Consider the following 18,452-nt stretch of genomic DNA (forward strand, 5'->3'; position numbering starts at 1 on the left):
TCACTGTACTTTCCAGTCTCGATTTCCTAAAGCTTGAGCTTCTGCATCAACGCAGCGCTGACAGTCCTTTTTCCCTGGAACTTGGCTCCTCACAATGAATTTCCTTAGGTGTCTTTCTACTGCCGCACATTCATCTGTTGTCCAGCTTCTTTTGACAGCAGTTTCTTTACCTAAGTAAACATAAAAAGAACATGTTATTAAGTTTAGGTTAATGTCTTAAGTTTAGGATTTTTAAACCTTAATCTGAACTGAAAGACTATTGTATTGATCACACAGGTCATTCATTGCCATATTGACTTGGTTCAGAGGCTAAAAGTACTCTTAGTTTGTTTCTGAATAAAACATTTGACTAATAATAATAATAAATCAGTGCAATCCAGTAAAAGGTGTGGTAGCACTTTATTTTGATGGTCCCCTTTAGACATTCTGTTAACGGAGTAACATTGCACCTACATGTCAACTAACTCTCATTACAGCATTAGTAGACCGTCTACTTAAAAGTATTTTATACAATTTTGGCAAATATACTTTGTTGTACGGACATTTTTATTTTAAAAACAAGGCAAAGATACTCGATTTTTACAGTCTCTATCTCATATTTTATGTATTGTCCTGTTAAACACAGGAGTCTCACATCGATGGGAATATGCATATGGAAATGATATGCAGATGAATATATTAAAACTTGTGTAAACGCAAAATCTTCCCTTTGTGCATCCCACACTTTTGATGAAATCCAAGCAAATCGTTATAGAGTTAAATTTATCTTTTGATCATATAATGAAAATGCTTAACCCCAAAATTCTGTCATCATTTACTCACCATAATGCTGTTCCAAACCTGTATGAGTTTCTTTCTTCTGCTGAACATTTTAAAGAATGTGGGTAACCAGAGAGTTGACGGCACCAATGACGTTCATAGTAGGAAAAAAATACTATAGAAGTCATTGGTGACATCAACTGTCTGGTTACCCAGATTCTTTAAAATGTCTTCTATTTTCAGCAGAAGAAACAAACTCATTCAGGTTTGAGGTTGTAAATCAACTATAATCAGAATATTAGACTGTGTAAACAAAACCTATTGTGACAGCTATCAATGTGCAGTGATCAAAAGTAAAGATTTGATAAAATAATATAATTCAGAATAAAGCTTTGTGTCTTCAAGACGAACGGGACAAATCAATCCACTTAACATTTCTAAGCTCACCTCTCTTTTTTGCCGACTTTCTCTGGTATTGGGAATGCAGCGTGGAAGTAGGTTCTTGTGTGGATGTAGGTTCTTGTGTGGATGTAGGTTCTTGTGTGGATGTAGGTTCTTGTGTGGATGCCACACTGTCCTCAACTTCAGGCTCCTTTACGTCTGGAATAAAGTCATCTGAGTGCAAAAAAAAAAAAGTTTGAGGAAAAATACAAATCACAATATAAACTAAGGATCAATTATGCATAACATTTGTGTCATGGTGACATAAAAAGCAATGATCAACAGTACAAGTTTATAAATATTCAGTATATGGCACGAGTCTTGCAGATGATATGTATTGTGAAAAGCGCTAAACAAATCTAGTTGAACAACAAATTACACATGGTTTCCATAATTCTACAATACAGTGGTAGAGAGAGCCGGTTTAAATTAGACTTGCATTCACACTGGGAGGACAATTTAAATGTATGCCCTTGGCAGATACTTTCTCCCCAAAGCAACTTACAGAACACATTACAGTGGCAATAGCCCTGGAGCAATGGGATGAATCATTTTGCTAAAGGACACAATTGTTGTGGAGATCAACTACCTTTGGATAACTATACCTGTGGTGTAGCTTACTGTGCCACACAATCAACTGGAAACAATGTCAAACATTACCCACATGCAACAGGCAGCATGTCAAAAACATGTCTACTATTAATTTAAACTAAAAGGTTATATTAATGCAACATCCAAATATGTGCAATCCTGTAATGATTGTGCAATAACATCTACATTTAATTGTCTAATTTAAATGAGAGATCTTTCATAACCAATTTTTTTTTTAAATCATACAAACATACCTTCCTCTTGTGAACACCCATCCATGTCAACAGTCTCTAAAACAGCAAGTAATAGAATATGAATGAGCTGTAAACCTGAAACTGCAATCAATCTGTCAAGAGTATACAAAATGGCTACATAAATAGCTGAATAGAATAAAATTATCAAGTTAGTCACATTATAACAATAAAACCTGCCCTCTTCTTCAGTATGTTGAGGTCAAATACTTCAACTCTGTTATAATCAATTCTATTCTATTACTTATCAAATACTATCTGCTATTCTAAAAGAGAACGATTTATAGATGGACAATGCTGTGCTTTTTAACTTTCCTTAAAGGGATACTTCACAGTTTTTTCATATTAAACGTCTCAGGTTACGTATGTAACCCTGGTTCCCTGAGAGGGAACGAGACGCTGCGTTGAGACGCGGTGGGAACGCTATGCGTGATTGCGTCGTGAAGCACGTGTATAAGCAGTCCAATGGAAGAGCGAGACGTCATAGGCGGTGACGTCATAGACCAGGAAGCTATAAAGCACACCAGAAAACAGACCGCGACAGCTTCTGAAAAAGCCTGAAGCAAGTCGATCAGGGCATGCAGGAAGTATGGCAGGAGAACGCAGCGTCTCGTTCCCTCTCAGGGAACCAGGGTTACATACGTAACCTGAGACGTTCCCTTTCAAGGGAACTCGAGCTGCGTTGAGACGCGGTGGGAACCCCATACCCACTACGCCATAAGACAAATGCCCGTTCTGTGTGAAGTCCTTGCGCACACTAGAAGCAAGCAACCTAGCCCCGGGAGTGGAGAGGTGTAGGTCATAAAATCTGACAAATGTATGAGGTGAGGACCAGCCTGCCGCATTACAAATATCCTGAAGGGAAACACCCGAAATTAAAGCCTAGAGGCAGCCATACTCCTTGTAGAATGGGCCTGAACAGCCACAGGTGAACGCTGTCCGGCCGCTTCATAAGCAAGTGAGATAGCCTCAACTACCCACTTGCTCATTATCTGTTTAGATGCAGGGCAACCTATCTTAGGTTACCCGAAGCAGACAAATAATTGTTCTGATAAACGCCACTGAGCAGCTCTGTGGACCTAAGCATCCAAAGCCCGGACAGGGCATAACAGATTTAAGATTTTCCTGATCTGGGGTATTAAAGGTGGAGGACAGAAGGCCTGGAGCACAAATGACCCGCACATTTAGTAGGGACCTAGAAATACAACCCGATCTGGGGTGAAGAAATACTACCACCAACCAGGTGCAAATCCAAGTACGTGCAGGCCTCAGCCTCATGTACCACGGAGAAGACGAAATTAAGGATCTCTCCTCAGAGATAGCCCAGCAAAGAAACATTCATTACGGAAATCAAGTACTGTACCAACAGGGCAGAAACGAGATTCAGATGGCGTTCTCTGCACCAGGCAGAGAACAGCATATTAGTCTTCTCGTGGAGGGAGCTCTAGACTGGAGTATGGTCTCCACGACCTCGATCGAGAAACCTGAATCTATGAGCTGGGCCCCCTCAGAGGCCGAGCCCACAGTATCCACAACTCCAGAGCTCCCAGGAGCAAAGATATCGGGAAAAACGTATAGGTGTAGCGGCAACCACACCTATTACATTACATCCAGTCCAAGCAGAGCTGGATGCGTGAGGGAGAACCACAAGGGCAATCCATTGTACAAGCGATGCGAAAGGTCGACTTGTAGTTTGACCGAAGTTCTCCCTAAGAAGCTCCACCACCTCGGGGTGAACTCTCCATTCCCCGGGCCACAGCCCCTGCCTCAACAGGATATCTGCTCTGATATACAAGACCATCAGTGTGTTGTCCGGACCCTTCGCAGACCAACCACTCATGATTGCCCCCGACTTGTGAGGGAAACATCCGTCGATAGCATTATGCGTCGACAAGAAGCCCCCAACACTGGGCCTGGGCGAGGAACCAAGGTTCTTCCACGTGGCCGAGGCACGAAGGCATAGCCGCGTGACCTTGATCATGCGAAAGCGGATTTCCCCTCGGAGAAAACCCCTTGGTCCCGAGCCACCACTGCAGGTGTCTCATGTACAGAAGGCCAAAAGTAACTACGTTGGACGCAACTGCCATGAGCCCCAGCCAAAGACCTTTCACCGAGCGGCCACTCATGACCGCCCCCCATCCTGTGAGGGAAGCATCCGTCGATAGCGTGACGCGTCGACAAGAAGCACCCAGCACTGGGCCCTGGGCGAGGAACCAAGGTTTCTTCCACATGACCGAGGCACGAAGGCATAGCCGCGTGACCTTGATCATGCGAAAACGGATTTCCCCTCGGAGAAAACCCCTTGGTCCCGAGCCACCACTGCAGGGGTCTCATGTACAGAAGGCCAAAAGTAACTACGTTAGACGCAACTACCATGAGCCCCAACAGTCTCAGAGACTGTTTGCAGTGAGTGACTGACCTAGTTTTACATTCTTTACGGCTGTGAGAATCGCAGAAATACGTGCAGGAGACAGTCGTGCTTGCATTGTTGTCGAATCCCATAATACACCTAGAAAGTGGTCCTCTGAGCTGGGAGGAGTACACTCTTTTTGGTGTTGAGCCGCAACCCCAACCTCCTTATGTGGGACAGAACGACATCTCGATGTTGAACTGCCAAAAGCTCGGACTGAGCTAAAATCAACCAATCGTCGATATAATTTAATACGCGAATGCCCTGGAATCTCAGAGGAGCCAGAGCTGCATCCACGCATATTGTAAAAGGTGTGGGGTGATAACCTAGGCCGAATGGAAGAACCCGATACTGGTATGCTTCGCCCCTGAAAGCAAACCTCAGGAACCTCCTGTGATGAGGATGGATTGATAAGTAAGCGTCCTTTAAGTCTATTGTGACAAACCAGTCCTCGGACTGAATCTGTGACAATCATATTTAGCGTAAGCATACTTTGAACTTAAGATTCTGAAACCTGCTGTTTAATTGACGCAGGTCTAGAGTAGGACGCAACCCCTCATCCTCTTTCGGAACAATGAAGTAATGGCAGTAAAACCTTGACTGTCTGCCGGGAGGAGGAACCCCTTCTACAGCTCCTTTTGCAGAAGTGTCAGTACTTCCTGCTCCATAACCAAAGCCTGCTCGGGGTCCACCACAGTGGGGAGGACCCCTAGAAATCTGGGCGGACAAGAACCGAATTCTGAACCCTTTTCTATAGTGTGCAGGACCCACCGAGAAATATGTGGCAGTAGTTTCCACGCTGCCAGAAATTCTATTAGGGGAACCAGTCTCTCAAGACTGGCCTCTGGATTTGGTTGAACAGTCACTACGGTGCCCTGAAGCGGCAAACCGGCAGGGAACAACCGAACTGACCGTTCTACGACCCTCCTCGGAGGATCGTATGGGGACGCTGACACCTCGGTGCCCTGAACGGCGAACCGGCAGGGAACAACCGAACTGGCAGCGCTGCGACCCTACTCAGAGAGTCGCACCCCAGAGGGCGCCGAGGAGAAACGATTTCTCAAAACCGTCCCTGCCCCGGAGGAGCCCTCAGAAGCTTTATTAGAGATGACGACAGTCCTCAGATCTTGCCTCCCTTTAAATAACTTAGTTCCAACGACCCTCCTCGGAGGATCATTGGAAAAAGCAGGCACCTCGGCACCCTGAAACGGCGAACCGGCAGGGAAACCGAACTGACTGCTCTACGACCCCCCTCGGAGGATCGTTTGGGGACACTGACACCTTGGTGTCCTGAACGGCGAACCGGCAGGAAAACCGAACTGGCAGCGCTGCGACCCTCCTCAGAGAGTCGCACCCCAGAGGGCGCCGAGGAGAAACGATTTTCTCAAAACCATCCCTACCCCGGAGGGGACCACCCTTTAGAAGCCTGATAGCCTCGGCGTCAGGGCTTCCTATTGTCCAAGCTTTTTTTAGAGATAAAATAGTCCTAAGATCTTGCATATCTCTAACTGGCTAGACTGCTACCGCCACCCAAGTCCCCTTCGATTGTGGAGGAGCCCAAATGGCGATGCTCGTTCTTGCACTCTGTGCTGCGAGGAGCTTAGTAGACTGAGACTGCTCCACCCAGCAGTCTCAGGAACATTAGATTGGTGAGGAAGAAACCTCTGGAACGCCGCTGAACGGTTTATTCTTAGTTTTTTTGAAAGCGGAGCGTCCAGAAGAACAGACATAATTTTATCTTATTTTTCTTTATTTTTAAATCAGAAAAACGTATATATATATATAAATATATCACTCCATGGCCACCAGCAGGAAAACAACCGAACTGGCCGTGCTGCGACCCTCCTCAAAGAGTCGCCACCCAGAGGACGCAGAGGTATAACTACTCGTGTAACTGTTTTTAAATAGGGAAAACATTGATGTGTTTGGTCACTTCTAAATTCATTGCTGTTAGATACCATTGAATATACTGGGCTAAGCTAAGTGCTATCAAAGTGTCATGGAGCGCCAGAGCGATTAAGTACACGCACTGAGATGAAAGAGGTATGTATCAACTCGTCTTAGTTAAGGGAATAACAGTTTAATATGAAAAAACGGTGGAGTATCCCTTTAATAGTAAAAAAAACTTAATACCAGTCACATCAACCTGAATTTCATCCAGATTCTTCCCCTTGTATTCTCCTAGCCGTCCCTGTTCCAGCGCTAGAAGAACTTTGCTTATTTTAGCAAGCTGGAGGGTGCCCTCTGGAAGGCGGTAGTGCTTTCTGTGGACCTCAATGTTATGCCCAAGGAAATCTGCCAATTGGTCAAGTTCTGTAGTCTTGAGAGATTCAGAACAGTCGACAGAGTAGCAATCTGTTTCCTAAGTTTTGTTGAGGTTAGTGCTTTGGGGTGTTTGATGTCATCACATTCGTTCACAAACTGCCTAATGCAATCGGAACCCCTCAAATAATGGACAGAGAGAGGCAATGCAAACAAGTATCCGTTTTCACTCAGTACTCCACATTCTTCTCGCTTTTCAGTCAGAGTATCGAGCGATTCTCTCATGACCGGGGTCAGGAGAACAGGGACTTTCCTTCCTCTCTTTCCTACTATGGCAATCCGAACAAAATGTTTGCAAAGCTTCTGCTCAAGTGCTGTAAGGGCTAGGTTAACATCTGCGTGTGTCTCTGATGTATCCTTTGACAGGAACGCCGACAAGGACATTCGGGATACTTCTCCTGCTCTTCGTCGGTTGAAGAGGATAACTTGCGCCAGGGTCACTTTAGCAAGGTCCTTCCAGTTCAAGGGAGAAGGCTCTTCTTGCAGGGCATTCAATTGCTTCTGCTGTTTCTCAGACAAATAGAAATGAAGTCTGTGGACATCTTGTGTGAATGGTAGAATCTGAGGAGAATTCCACTTTGTCTGGTTAAGCTGAGTTAGCGCTTGGCTTGCAATGTCAAATTTCCAACTTTCTTAGTATAGCAGTGCAAATTCCTCAGCATCTTTGGTAGTCTGTGTATCTTTCATCTTCAATCCTTCAGATTTGATAAACATGGCTAAAGCATGCAAGCCATGTCCAACTTTGCGAGCAAGAGACGGACGTTTATATTTGCCAGTTTCACCATTGAATCCAGCTAGGCATCTTGCAGCCGAGACAACATGGTTGTACTTTTCAGGCTTTATGAGTTCTTTGATTGTCTTCACATGTGTCAACTTTTTTGCTTCCAGTACCAGTCTGCCAAGCTCTCTGTTTTTGTTGAATATATTGGTGCTGGCTTATTACATACTCATTCTTTCTGAACTGTCTGTAACCATACTCAAGAATGCAGCGGTCTTCCTTAATAGCAACTGCAACCTCATCCTGATTCATACCACTTAAGAACTTCCAGTACGCGCCGCTAAATCCAATTGGAGCAGGTTCAGCAAATGCACACAAAGCTTGAACTCTTGTTTTACCTCGTTTAGATGTCTTACCCTGAGGCTTGAAATTACGGACCTGAAAATGACGCCACATCACTCTTTTTCGGAACATTCCATAGCAATAAACACAGTGCATGAATTCTTGTCCATCTGTCATTTTTGTGTTCAAAGTTACCCTTGTTTCGGATAAAATCCAACTGTCGTCGCATTTCTTTTGAATTCTTTGGCAAGCTTATTGCCTTTGCGACCTCAACCACATTGCTGTGTCTACGCGACAAGTGTCTTGACATTTTCTGAACTACCTGTCCACAATACAAGCAGTGATGTTTTTTATTATATCTTCTGGAACCATCCTCCTTCTTTAAAACTGGATTAACAAAGATCGATGGCTCTTCTTCAGGTGTCATTGAAACACTCGTCTCCTTGTGTTTTCCTTCTAGGCTATCAGGAAATCTTTGTACCGAGTCATGACTTGTTTCAAATCTTCTGCTCTGACTGGACTTAAATCGACTCTGACTTGAAGACTCACTTTTGTTCTGACTGGACTTAAATCGGCTCTGACTTGAAGACTTGTTTCTGCACTGACTAATGGATGACATTTTGACATTCTTCCTTTTATTTTCCAGGGATAACTCCAAGCTGCAGTCACTGTCATTGCTTTCCTCCCTGGGATTTGGAATATACTCATCTTCACTATCGCAACATGAGTCATCGGATTCTACAAGACTCCTTTGAATCTTTCAAAAAAGAAAAGTTAAAAAGGATTAGTCCCCCCAAAAAAGACAAAAAAAAGAAATTTGCTCACCTTCATCCCTGATATGCATGACTATTGTTCAGTGACCTTTCATAACATGACTGAAATAAATACACAATTCGTTTTGACCAGCAGTTATGGACTACTGTAAGAAACATCTTTAACATGGATTTATAAAACAGAGCGTTTTCTTTCAATTGTATCGACATGGATTATCATTAATCAAGTCTTGAAAATGTTGGTTACCATCGGCTTCCATTCCATGTCTCAATATCTAAAAGTTTATTTTCTTAAACTGTACTCATGTGAGCAAAAAAGGTCATGCACATCTGGAATGGGACAGAGTAATTTGAGAATTCTTACATTTTAATCCTTTAGTATGATAAACTGACCATTGCATATTGGGATGACATACATTCTATAGGGGCGTTAAGTAAAATGTAGATTAAGTTTAATCCAAGTAAATGGATTAGAACCGTAGTGTTGATAACGATTAGACCAAGAGCCTAAAAACAAGAGAATATAGAGAAAAGCATAAAAAGGCACACCCCTATCAATATTATTTGGAGAAACAATTGACTTGATTTGAAATTCAAAGTATCGATCGATACCGATGCCGATCCGATACCAACACAGTTGTTTTTAAATCAAGTAGAATTTATGTAACGCTTTGTGTGTTGAACTCTGATAAGCACTCTTTTGTGTGTTAAGTTTGGGTATGCCATTTCTGGGGATTTTTCAAAAGTGGCCTTGAAGGTTAACAGGTTAAACACAATCTACTTAATACAGACAACTTCATTATAAATAAAAACTAATTAAAAAAATATATGATCATAATCTATGACAAAAATGCTATTATAAACTAGATTAGTGGATAATTCAGCAGTAAAATTTAGTCTAGAAAAATCACGATTCGACAATAATTGTATAAAATCTGAACATTTAGTGAAAAAAACAAATAAGAGACAATGAATGTAACACTAAATCTGGTAAAACGTTACACATTGCTCTTTGTATTGTAAAATACATTCATGAAAAACAAGATAAAAATCAAAAAGATAAATTATTTTATAGCTATAGGCTACTATAAAATTGAGACATGTTTTAAATGTATAGCACTGCTGTTTAATGAGGCAGCAACATATGATAGATAGAACAGAACAAGAAAGGCTATTAATAATCTTCCATTGCGTCACTGTATTATGATTATGAAAGGCTGCAATACAGTGCGGCACAAAGCGCTAATGCGCATCCCGAGCGCAGAATGATGCTGTACGCGTGAAGAACAATTATAGTGCAGCTGACTCCAGTGTTGTGATCTAACAGACACCCGGCCGGTAGAAAGTAACAGGATTAAGTTACAGCAATAAAGTCTAGCAAGATAAAGTTGTTTTATGCGAAACCATAGAGCTTTATCTACAGATCAAGTATAATAAGAGTAACATTGAATCATCTTGGAGAGGGTTTCATCATGTTGACTGACTCGTAACCGAAGGCGACGCGCTGTTTGAACGCTGAATGGAGAATGACTGACAGCCGCAGCGGAGGGAAAAGTTTACGTGATCTTGAATTTAATGACTTAAATGTTCATTTCTATCTCACATTATACTATAATGGCTTAAGAACACTTGTAATATAGTGCACGAAAACTTTATGGTGCTTTATAATGTTTTTGTGCCTTTTGTGGGGCTTAACAATAACACAGAATAGTAGGCTATACGCACAATATCGGATTTGGATCGGCCTCGTCTGACCGATACCCGATCCGGCAAAAATGGCAGTATCGGACCCGATACGAATATCGTATCGGAGCATCCCTAGCATCAGGTAAATTAGTGAAATAACTAAAGTTACTAGTACTATAGTTTGACTATTAACTATTTAAGGCTCAAGTTTCTGGAGATGTGAATTTGACTCCTCTCTAGTCGCATCACAGGCTATAAAAATATTTAAAAAACATGTATTTTATTAATGTTTACCTTTATCGTTACACAAAGCTGTTAGATCGAGTTCCAATATGAACAAAGTTTTCACTTATTACGTGAGGAGAGTAAAGGCCCCGATATACTCACGGCGAAGTTCTTGTATTTCGCTTGGGGGTAAAATTGTTTTGAAGAACATGATCAGCGATATGTCGTTAAACATCTGACGCCGCCCACACTGCGTTAGTTAGCACTAACCATTAAGTGCTATAATGTATGAAAAAATTAGGCTTACAGGGCGGTGACAGTTTCTCCTCGGCCTTTGTGAAGCCATTTCAGACATAGAAGTGGAAGGCTCGTCCATGCTGTCATCACTTGACTGATTAAGAGGAACAGAAAAATCTGGTACTCTATCCATCTGCAAAAAGGGAATTATGTCATGTATGATTATGCATTTTTGTTCACATTCTATGGAAATCTAATACAGGGGAAATATTTTGGTAGAAATGTGCCCAGAGTGTCAGAGACATACCAAAATATTTTTTGGAACAACTTCATTGTCTGACTGCAGACTAGAATCCTCATCAGTTTCATCTATTATACTCTCATTTGAGTCAATCAGAGGATCAGAAAAATCAGCTACTCCAACCACCTGCAAAAAAGGAGTTTCAATTTCAAGATGTAATACATTTTGGCTTACATTCTATTAAAATTAGTCACGGGGAAGTACGTTTGAACCATTTATAGAAACAGCAGCATTTTAAAGTACAGTATCTGAGGCATACCTGAATGTTTCCATTCCTCGTCTTCTTTCGAACAACATCACAGTGTGGAGTTGGAGGGTTGTCTTTAATATACTCATCCGTCTCATCACTTTCGGGATAGTTCACTAGGGAAAACCCTTTGATGGTAAATACCTAAATATAATTAAACAAAATAAATACACATTAAGAGTTAATATTAGCACAAACATGTGGACACGCTATTAATAATAATAGAAAACATATCTAGGTATGGTACATCTAGGTGTATCTAGGTTGACATTGGAGCGAGCATTTGAGGGGAGCCCCCCATAAAGCCAAGACTAGAAATGTGTGTGTGTGAGGGCCCCATAAAGCCAAGACTAGAAATGTGTGTGTGTGAGGGCCCCATAAGGCCTAGACTAGAAATGTGTGTGTGTTTGAGCTTAACTGTGAATTCATTCGTTTAAGGGGAGGGCCCCATAAAGCCTAGACTAGAAATGTGTGTGTGTGATCACTTGACATGCGCAACGAGGGCGAGACTAGAATAGATTGTGATGACAGAGTCGACGTTACTCCTTTACCTGTGTGACGACAGCATCTTTGTTGGAGTCATCATGGGAAGAGTGATCTGTTAGGGATGTTTTGGTCTCTAGAACAGAAGTCTGCTGCTTTGGCCCCTGGAAATCAGACAAAAAGTTCTAAGAAACAGATCATGCATATGAGATCACATAGCTATGCATAGATAATCAGGTTAATATACGATTTATAATGAAATACAAATTGTAGAAAACAGATGTAGCTGTGCTATTAAGCAACAAAAAAAAAAAAAAAAAATCAGTATAGCTAATATAACCAACTCACCTTTTTACGCCATGGCCATTGTGAATCACCATAGTTGTATTCGATTTCACTTCCTATTTCAATTTTCTTCACAGCAAATAGACACAAATGTGGCCTGTGGATTAATGTGGATTAATAGAGATTACTAGAAGGCAGAGCTGCCAACTCTCACTCATTAACCCTTTTCACACGCTCTCACGCCACACATCCATTTTCTCACGCAGAGAAAAATCGCGGACAAAGAGGACACCGACAGACAAGACAGAGAAGGTTACTTTTGATATGGAACAAATCCACAGCTGTCAGATTCTGTCAATATTTTTACGAGATTCACACAATAAATAACGTTTTGGCTCTTTGAAATGTGACAGATCGCTGTAGCGCGTCAGTTCAAACGGCACGTGATACAGCAGCCTACAAATCCACTGCTTCTTAGCTACGCAGCGTTGAGTGAAACTATGAAAGAGAACATCTCTGGTTACTGTAACCTATGTTCTCTCAATAGGGAACGAGACGCTGCCAAGCTCCTCGCGCTGCCGACCAACTTCCTTTTTCGGCAGAGAAATCTGAGGAGCAGATGGCGCGCACCAACATAATATGAAGACGTAAGAGCGTCGAGGCGGCGCCCGCGCCATTAGCCAATGAATTGGCTTGATTCTATATGGGATTCAGACTATCGGCACACCCAGAGGGCGTTCTGACGCGTAACTTTACATGTGAAATGCTGCCAAAAATACCTTGCGAGCAAGAGCGCGGCAGCGCGCATGCGAGACAGAAGAGACTGTGTGTGTGTGTGTGCGCGCGCGCACGCGTGTGCCTAATTAAGTCAGGCACCGAAATTGTCGTTCTTATTCGGTCCGGTTACTACCGTTTACGTCGGAACCGGTTCCCTATTGGCACCGATTTTCGGTACCCAACCCTACTCAAATGTGGTGATCAAACACTTGTGTGACACAGATATGTAATGGAGGCAGGGTGAATGATAGAATGAGAATGATACATTTGAGCTGTAACCAAACTAGTTTGCATTGCATGTTATATTATTCTAAATACTGTTGCATAATCTTCACTAACGACTTTGTCTTTTAATTTAGTCACATTATATAAAACATAACTTGTACCAATAAATATCAAAAGTGTCACTGACAAAACCTTATTATCTTCTATTTTTAGTCTTAATTCCTCTAATCTCTACCAGTGGAGGAATAACTCAGATCTTTTTACTAAAGTAAAATTAATAATTTCATAATGAAAACGTTTTTAATTTCATATGTACAGTAGCCTACTTTTATACTATTTTAAATTAGTAAGCAAAATGATGTAGGCTACTAAATGTGAAACTAGGCTACTCTTATGCAAAATGGCCCTATATAAAGTGTTATAATTATATAAATTACTGGAATATTGCTTGATGTTGTAACTTAGCGTTATAGTCAGAATGAGCTTCAACACTGTCTACACCGGACGTGGCCGTTACTGCTCACGTCGCAACAGCTGTTTACCCGAGACGCGTAAAAGCGCCCGTTACAAAGCAGAATGGGGCATCAGTTTACTCTCGGAGATTTGTCGCTCGCGCCACGCATTTTACTCAATGTTTTAATCAACCAATTGCCTGGATTTAATAAATAAGAAGTAAATATAGCAGACAATATAATCAGGACTTCTCAGCTGCGCGCTTGCAATAGTCACAAGCTCACACAATACGTGACAGAGGCTGGTAGCAGAGAAATCAATTCTGTGAATTACACTGCGCAAATAAAAAGTAATAGGCTACTACCCACCGGATGAAGAAGGGCTGGCTCTCAACAGAACATAAAATATTCATTTTATTTTTATTTTTCGTGTTCGCATTTATGAGGAAAAAACAATGTTACGGATGTGACAAGCTCTGAAAGCGGCACTAAAGTGCTTTAAAACTTTCACAGAGACCTCAAACAGAAAGCACAAAGCCTTTCATTAAGGTGAATTTCATTTTGTATTAATTGTATCTTAATTTTAATATATGTTTCATCAACCAATTGCCTGGATTTAAAGGAGAACTCCGGCGCAAAATGAACCTTTGGTCTAATAAAACATCGGTACCTAGTCAACTGTTCTCTGAGATTTGTTTTCATGATAATCGAATGTAAAGAGTTTTATCTCTAAAAACTGTTTAGCGTATAACGCTAGTAATGGGGGCATATAATAAGTAAAAAGAAATCGCTAGTTTATACCACTAACAAGGCTCAAAATAGCCCCACACGAACACAGTAACATAATGAGGGTCCCTACATGCAAAACAAAGCATTGAGAACTGTGTAAGTGTACAGACCGTTTAATAAGAAGATAAAGATAAAGACAGTCCACTTCGTGTATACAGACAGGAGCCATCTTTGGAAAACAGTCTCGACTAATCAAACCACGAACGCCATTCATACAGTTCAGAAGTTCACTGAACTTCATACAGTTCACATCACTTAGCACGTCGTTCGTGGTTTGATTAGTCGAGACTGTTTTCCAAAGATGGCTCCTGTCTGTATGGTCTGTATACACGAAGTGTATTATATGCCCCCATTACAAGCGTTATACGCTAAACAGTTTTTAGAGATAAAACTCTTTACATTCGATTATCATGAAAACAAATCTCAGAGAACGGTTGACTAGGTACCAATGTTTTATTAGACCAAAGGTTCATTTTGCGCCGGAGTTCTCCTTTAATAAATAAGAAGTAAATATAGCGAACAATAGATAATCTCGACATGGAGGCGCCGGCGGGTGAACTGGAGCTCGTCTCATAAATGAACAGAAACTCAGCATATAGACCAGGGGCCGTATTCACAAAGAATTTTATCTTACCACTAGGAGTACTCCTAAATCGCACTAAAATATTTTAGCTAGGAGTTTTCTCTTAAAAGTTATTCACAACGCCTTTCAGACCTACTCTTAGTAAGGAAAATTGACAACTCCTAAACTAAGAGTGAGTCTTCGTTGCTATGGATGACGTCAGTTCTCATGCACGAGTTTCCTCGCAATGATCACGGTGATTGGTTGTTAGATGACAGGGCCATCATGCGGAACATAACACAGACGCAACAAATCATGGAATTACGACATCTAAATATGTCTGTGTCCTACACAAAATAATAATAGTAATGTCATCGAAATGCATATATAATGACATGTTTGTGCAGGCTCCAGCTAAGTGTGATTCTAAAAAGGCAGAGAGAGAGAGAAAAGTCGTGAATTAAATTAAATTAAGGTAGCCTAATACCCCAATGAAAACCGCCACTTGCCTAATAATGAAAAACAACACTTGCATTAACACTTGCTTGGTTAATTGACATCCTATTAGCCTAAATAGACTACTTAAAGCAAGGAAATGTTGCTCTTATTGAAGTAATGTAATAGTTGAATGACAGTGGATTATGAAGTCGCCAAAACGTAAAAGAAAGCCCAACTGGACGCAGGATCAGTTACTGCTGCTGGCCGAGTTGGTGCTTAAAAAAATAAAAAATAAAAATAAAAAAATTAATCAAAGTAAAATTCGGCACTGGGATATCAAGCAAAACTAAGCGTGAGAATGGGAGAGGATTTGTTTGCAGATCAATGCAGCATTCCCGCTTGTGTCGCGGACCCCGGACGACTGCGAGAGGCGGTGGTATGCGCTACAATCCTTTGTGAATAGGTCTTAGTGAGTTAGGAGTCCTCTCAACTTCTTTTAAGCTGTCCCAGACGTAGGTGCTACTTATAGGGCTAAAATGCTTCGTGAATTACTCTTAGTGAAAAAAATTAGGAGTCCTTAAGTTAGGAGTGACATTATTTTTAAGAGTTGCTCCTAAATTCGCCAGTTAGGAGCAACTTTTAGCCTTAAAATTCTTTGTGAATACAGCCCCTGAGAAATATATCTATATTGAAATGTCTACTTTTAAACAGAAAAATTCAAAATGAAAGACAGACTGATCTCTGCTAAATGTAATCCGTATGAAATGTGCATTTCTCTCTGGTGTGTTCACTGAAGATCGCGAGTCAGCGTCGTAAGTTCATCTTTGCAGCGACACTGACTGAAAACACTTGTTTATTAATAAACAATTAAAATGTCTCCTTGCTATATTTGATGTATTCATAATCATTACTTTTGCCAGTTCTTTGAGAAAGCTTTTAGGTTTTATTGGCAGCGCCACCCTGACATGAATAACCGCATCCCGCATTTTTTTAAATATTCATTTATCGGCCATTATAAATGCCGATACCAATAGTTAGGAAAATACCTAATATCGGCCTGCCGATATATCGGTCAGGCTCTATTATTAACACACAATGTGGACACTTTTACAAAACCAATGCTAATTTATAATTTTCCAACTACAAAGACATGGATTATCATGTAAGCGTATGCAAACGATCAGTACTAAGAAATGAATGTGTAATATGCTGTCCCATACCTTTGTTACTATCGATAAATCGTTCCATAAACCCAGGCTTGTCCCTTAATGACAGAATGTGTGTCCTGGTATCATCAACAGGCCGTATCCTTGTCTTTCTTTTCAACATTATGTCTCTGAAAATAGTTACACATACACAATAAAAATAAATAAAAATTAGCATGGGGAAATTAGCTTAAAAAAAATCTAACAATTTCAAGTAATGTAACGTTAATATTCAGTGGTTTAAAATCTAAATGTAGGCCTACCTTGCACAGGTCAGACAACAACACAGAAATGATAGTTAGATCTATTCCGCCATTTTGTAAATACTGTAAAATAGATCAATAAACAGTCTGTCAGCTGCACGTGATCTGCAATCATGTCTGATAAATTAAAACATGAGCTAAAAAAAGTCTGTGAAATCGTTGGCAAACCAATACATTAATGGATTTTTGCAAAACTATAAAGACAACGGAGTCAAATTATCATGTAATGCAATAAAATGCTTCTTACGCAGCCACCATGATCAGCTATCGATCTATAAATAGCATCACCAGCTCATAACATTATCAGCTATCTATCTGAATAAAATCCTACATCATTAACTATCATTCAGGTGTGCTATGAAATTGAGTAAGAATTGAAACGAATATCATGTACAAAGTCAAATAAATTCACCTACCGGTTTCTCACATGAAGAGTGTTTTCCGTGTGTTCAGAGTCGAAGAGCGTGGAACTTCCGGTTTAAAATGCCGTCTCCGTGAACTTTTAGCAGCTAATGTTAGCCATCTGTTTAAAACCTTACTTCATTAAGCATCATTCTGTTCACACGACTAGAAATACACATTAAACTATATCAGATGTATAGTTAAATACTATAGGATTACAGAATCCTGTTGCTTAGCCTACATGAAGTGTTTCTTCAGTTGAAACAGAGTCAAAACACGAGGAATTGAAGATTAAAACCCAGTAACAATGTGTGTGCAGCGTGGGCGCATCCAATAAAACTACACGGCTCCTCCCTCCCTCTCCGTGGGCCTTTCTCATTGGCTAAAGCGGTAGTGTGTATCTGCTGCAATACCACGTTCCCAGCTACAGGGGCGATAGAGAGCATACACACATACACACTCATAACCAGTTTTTATCACCTTGTGGGGAAAGTGAAAAAAAAGCATGAGGCATATCAGCAGAGGCTTCTGAGGCAGTTTACATTGAAATCGGTGTGGGGCCCACCATTTCGGGCCCGACAAGGTTGTTGGAACCCAGCTCCTGGTCACTGGGCCCCATAAAGTAAGAAATACAAGTACACACACACACACACACACACACACACACACAAACACACAAACACACACACACACACACACACACACAAACAAAACTTACTCGGTCGGTCATTTTGTAGGCAGAAGCTTTAGACCATTTTGCATGGCTTTGAGTATGATATTGTTCATAAATATCCAATGATACAGCTTTCATTCTTCAGGTCAACCATATTCATGAGGTGGAAATCTGTTTGAATGTGATATCTTTGTCATAGTAACCTTTCAATTGTTAAAGTTTCCACAGTCATTGTGTAGTGGCCATTTGTCAACAAACAAAAGAAAATTAAACTTAAATCAAACCGTCAAACGACAATTTCTAGCACCCTGGGCAGGTGATGTACGCAGGAAAGAAATAAAATCAAATTCCAGGCTGGATTCAGGGTTTGTGGCTGGTTTATTTGTTCCAACTGAGCAAGCAATACAGCATCTCTCGCGCTGGTAAAACCATGTGCCCATCACCCAGGGGATACAGGCCACTTCCTACCTATATTTACCTTCACCTGTGCACACTACTGCCCTCAGGTGTCTAAATCAAACATTGTAGTTATTAAACAAACCAAAAATAAAGACTAAACATATAAATAAAAACAATTAACCAAACAAACAAACAA

At 40.9% G+C, this 18,452-nt stretch overlaps 1 protein-coding gene and 1 long non-coding RNA gene across 2 annotated transcripts; both read right to left on the reverse strand.

The window, feature by feature from the left end:
* On the reverse strand, nt 1–17,490 carry LOC143718454 (uncharacterized). Its single transcript, XM_077209514.1, has 5 exons — nt 17,199–17,490; nt 16,535–16,650; nt 2,046–2,081; nt 1,207–1,359; nt 1–170 (listed from the first exon to the last, which is right to left on the reverse strand). Exons 2-5 carry the CDS (start codon nt 16,641–16,643, stop codon nt 1–3), a joined length of 468 nt encoding a protein of 155 aa, XP_077065629.1. The 5' UTR covers nt 16,644–16,650; nt 17,199–17,490.
* LOC143718401 (uncharacterized) lies at nt 8,468–11,387 on the reverse strand. Its single transcript, XR_013196367.1, has 4 exons — nt 11,316–11,387; nt 11,063–11,182; nt 10,826–10,948; nt 8,468–8,591 (listed from the first exon to the last, which is right to left on the reverse strand). It is a non-coding gene; the product is annotated as an uncharacterized LOC143718401 (long non-coding RNA).
* Nucleotides 17,491–18,452: the final 962 nt, after the last annotated feature.

The sequence above is a fragment of the Siphateles boraxobius genome, unplaced genomic scaffold (assembly GCF_051911475.1).
Source record: "Siphateles boraxobius isolate OS27281-9 unplaced genomic scaffold, OSU_SipBor_1 61, whole genome shotgun sequence".
NCBI classification, from domain to species: domain Eukaryota; kingdom Metazoa; phylum Chordata; class Actinopteri; order Cypriniformes; family Leuciscidae; genus Siphateles; species Siphateles boraxobius.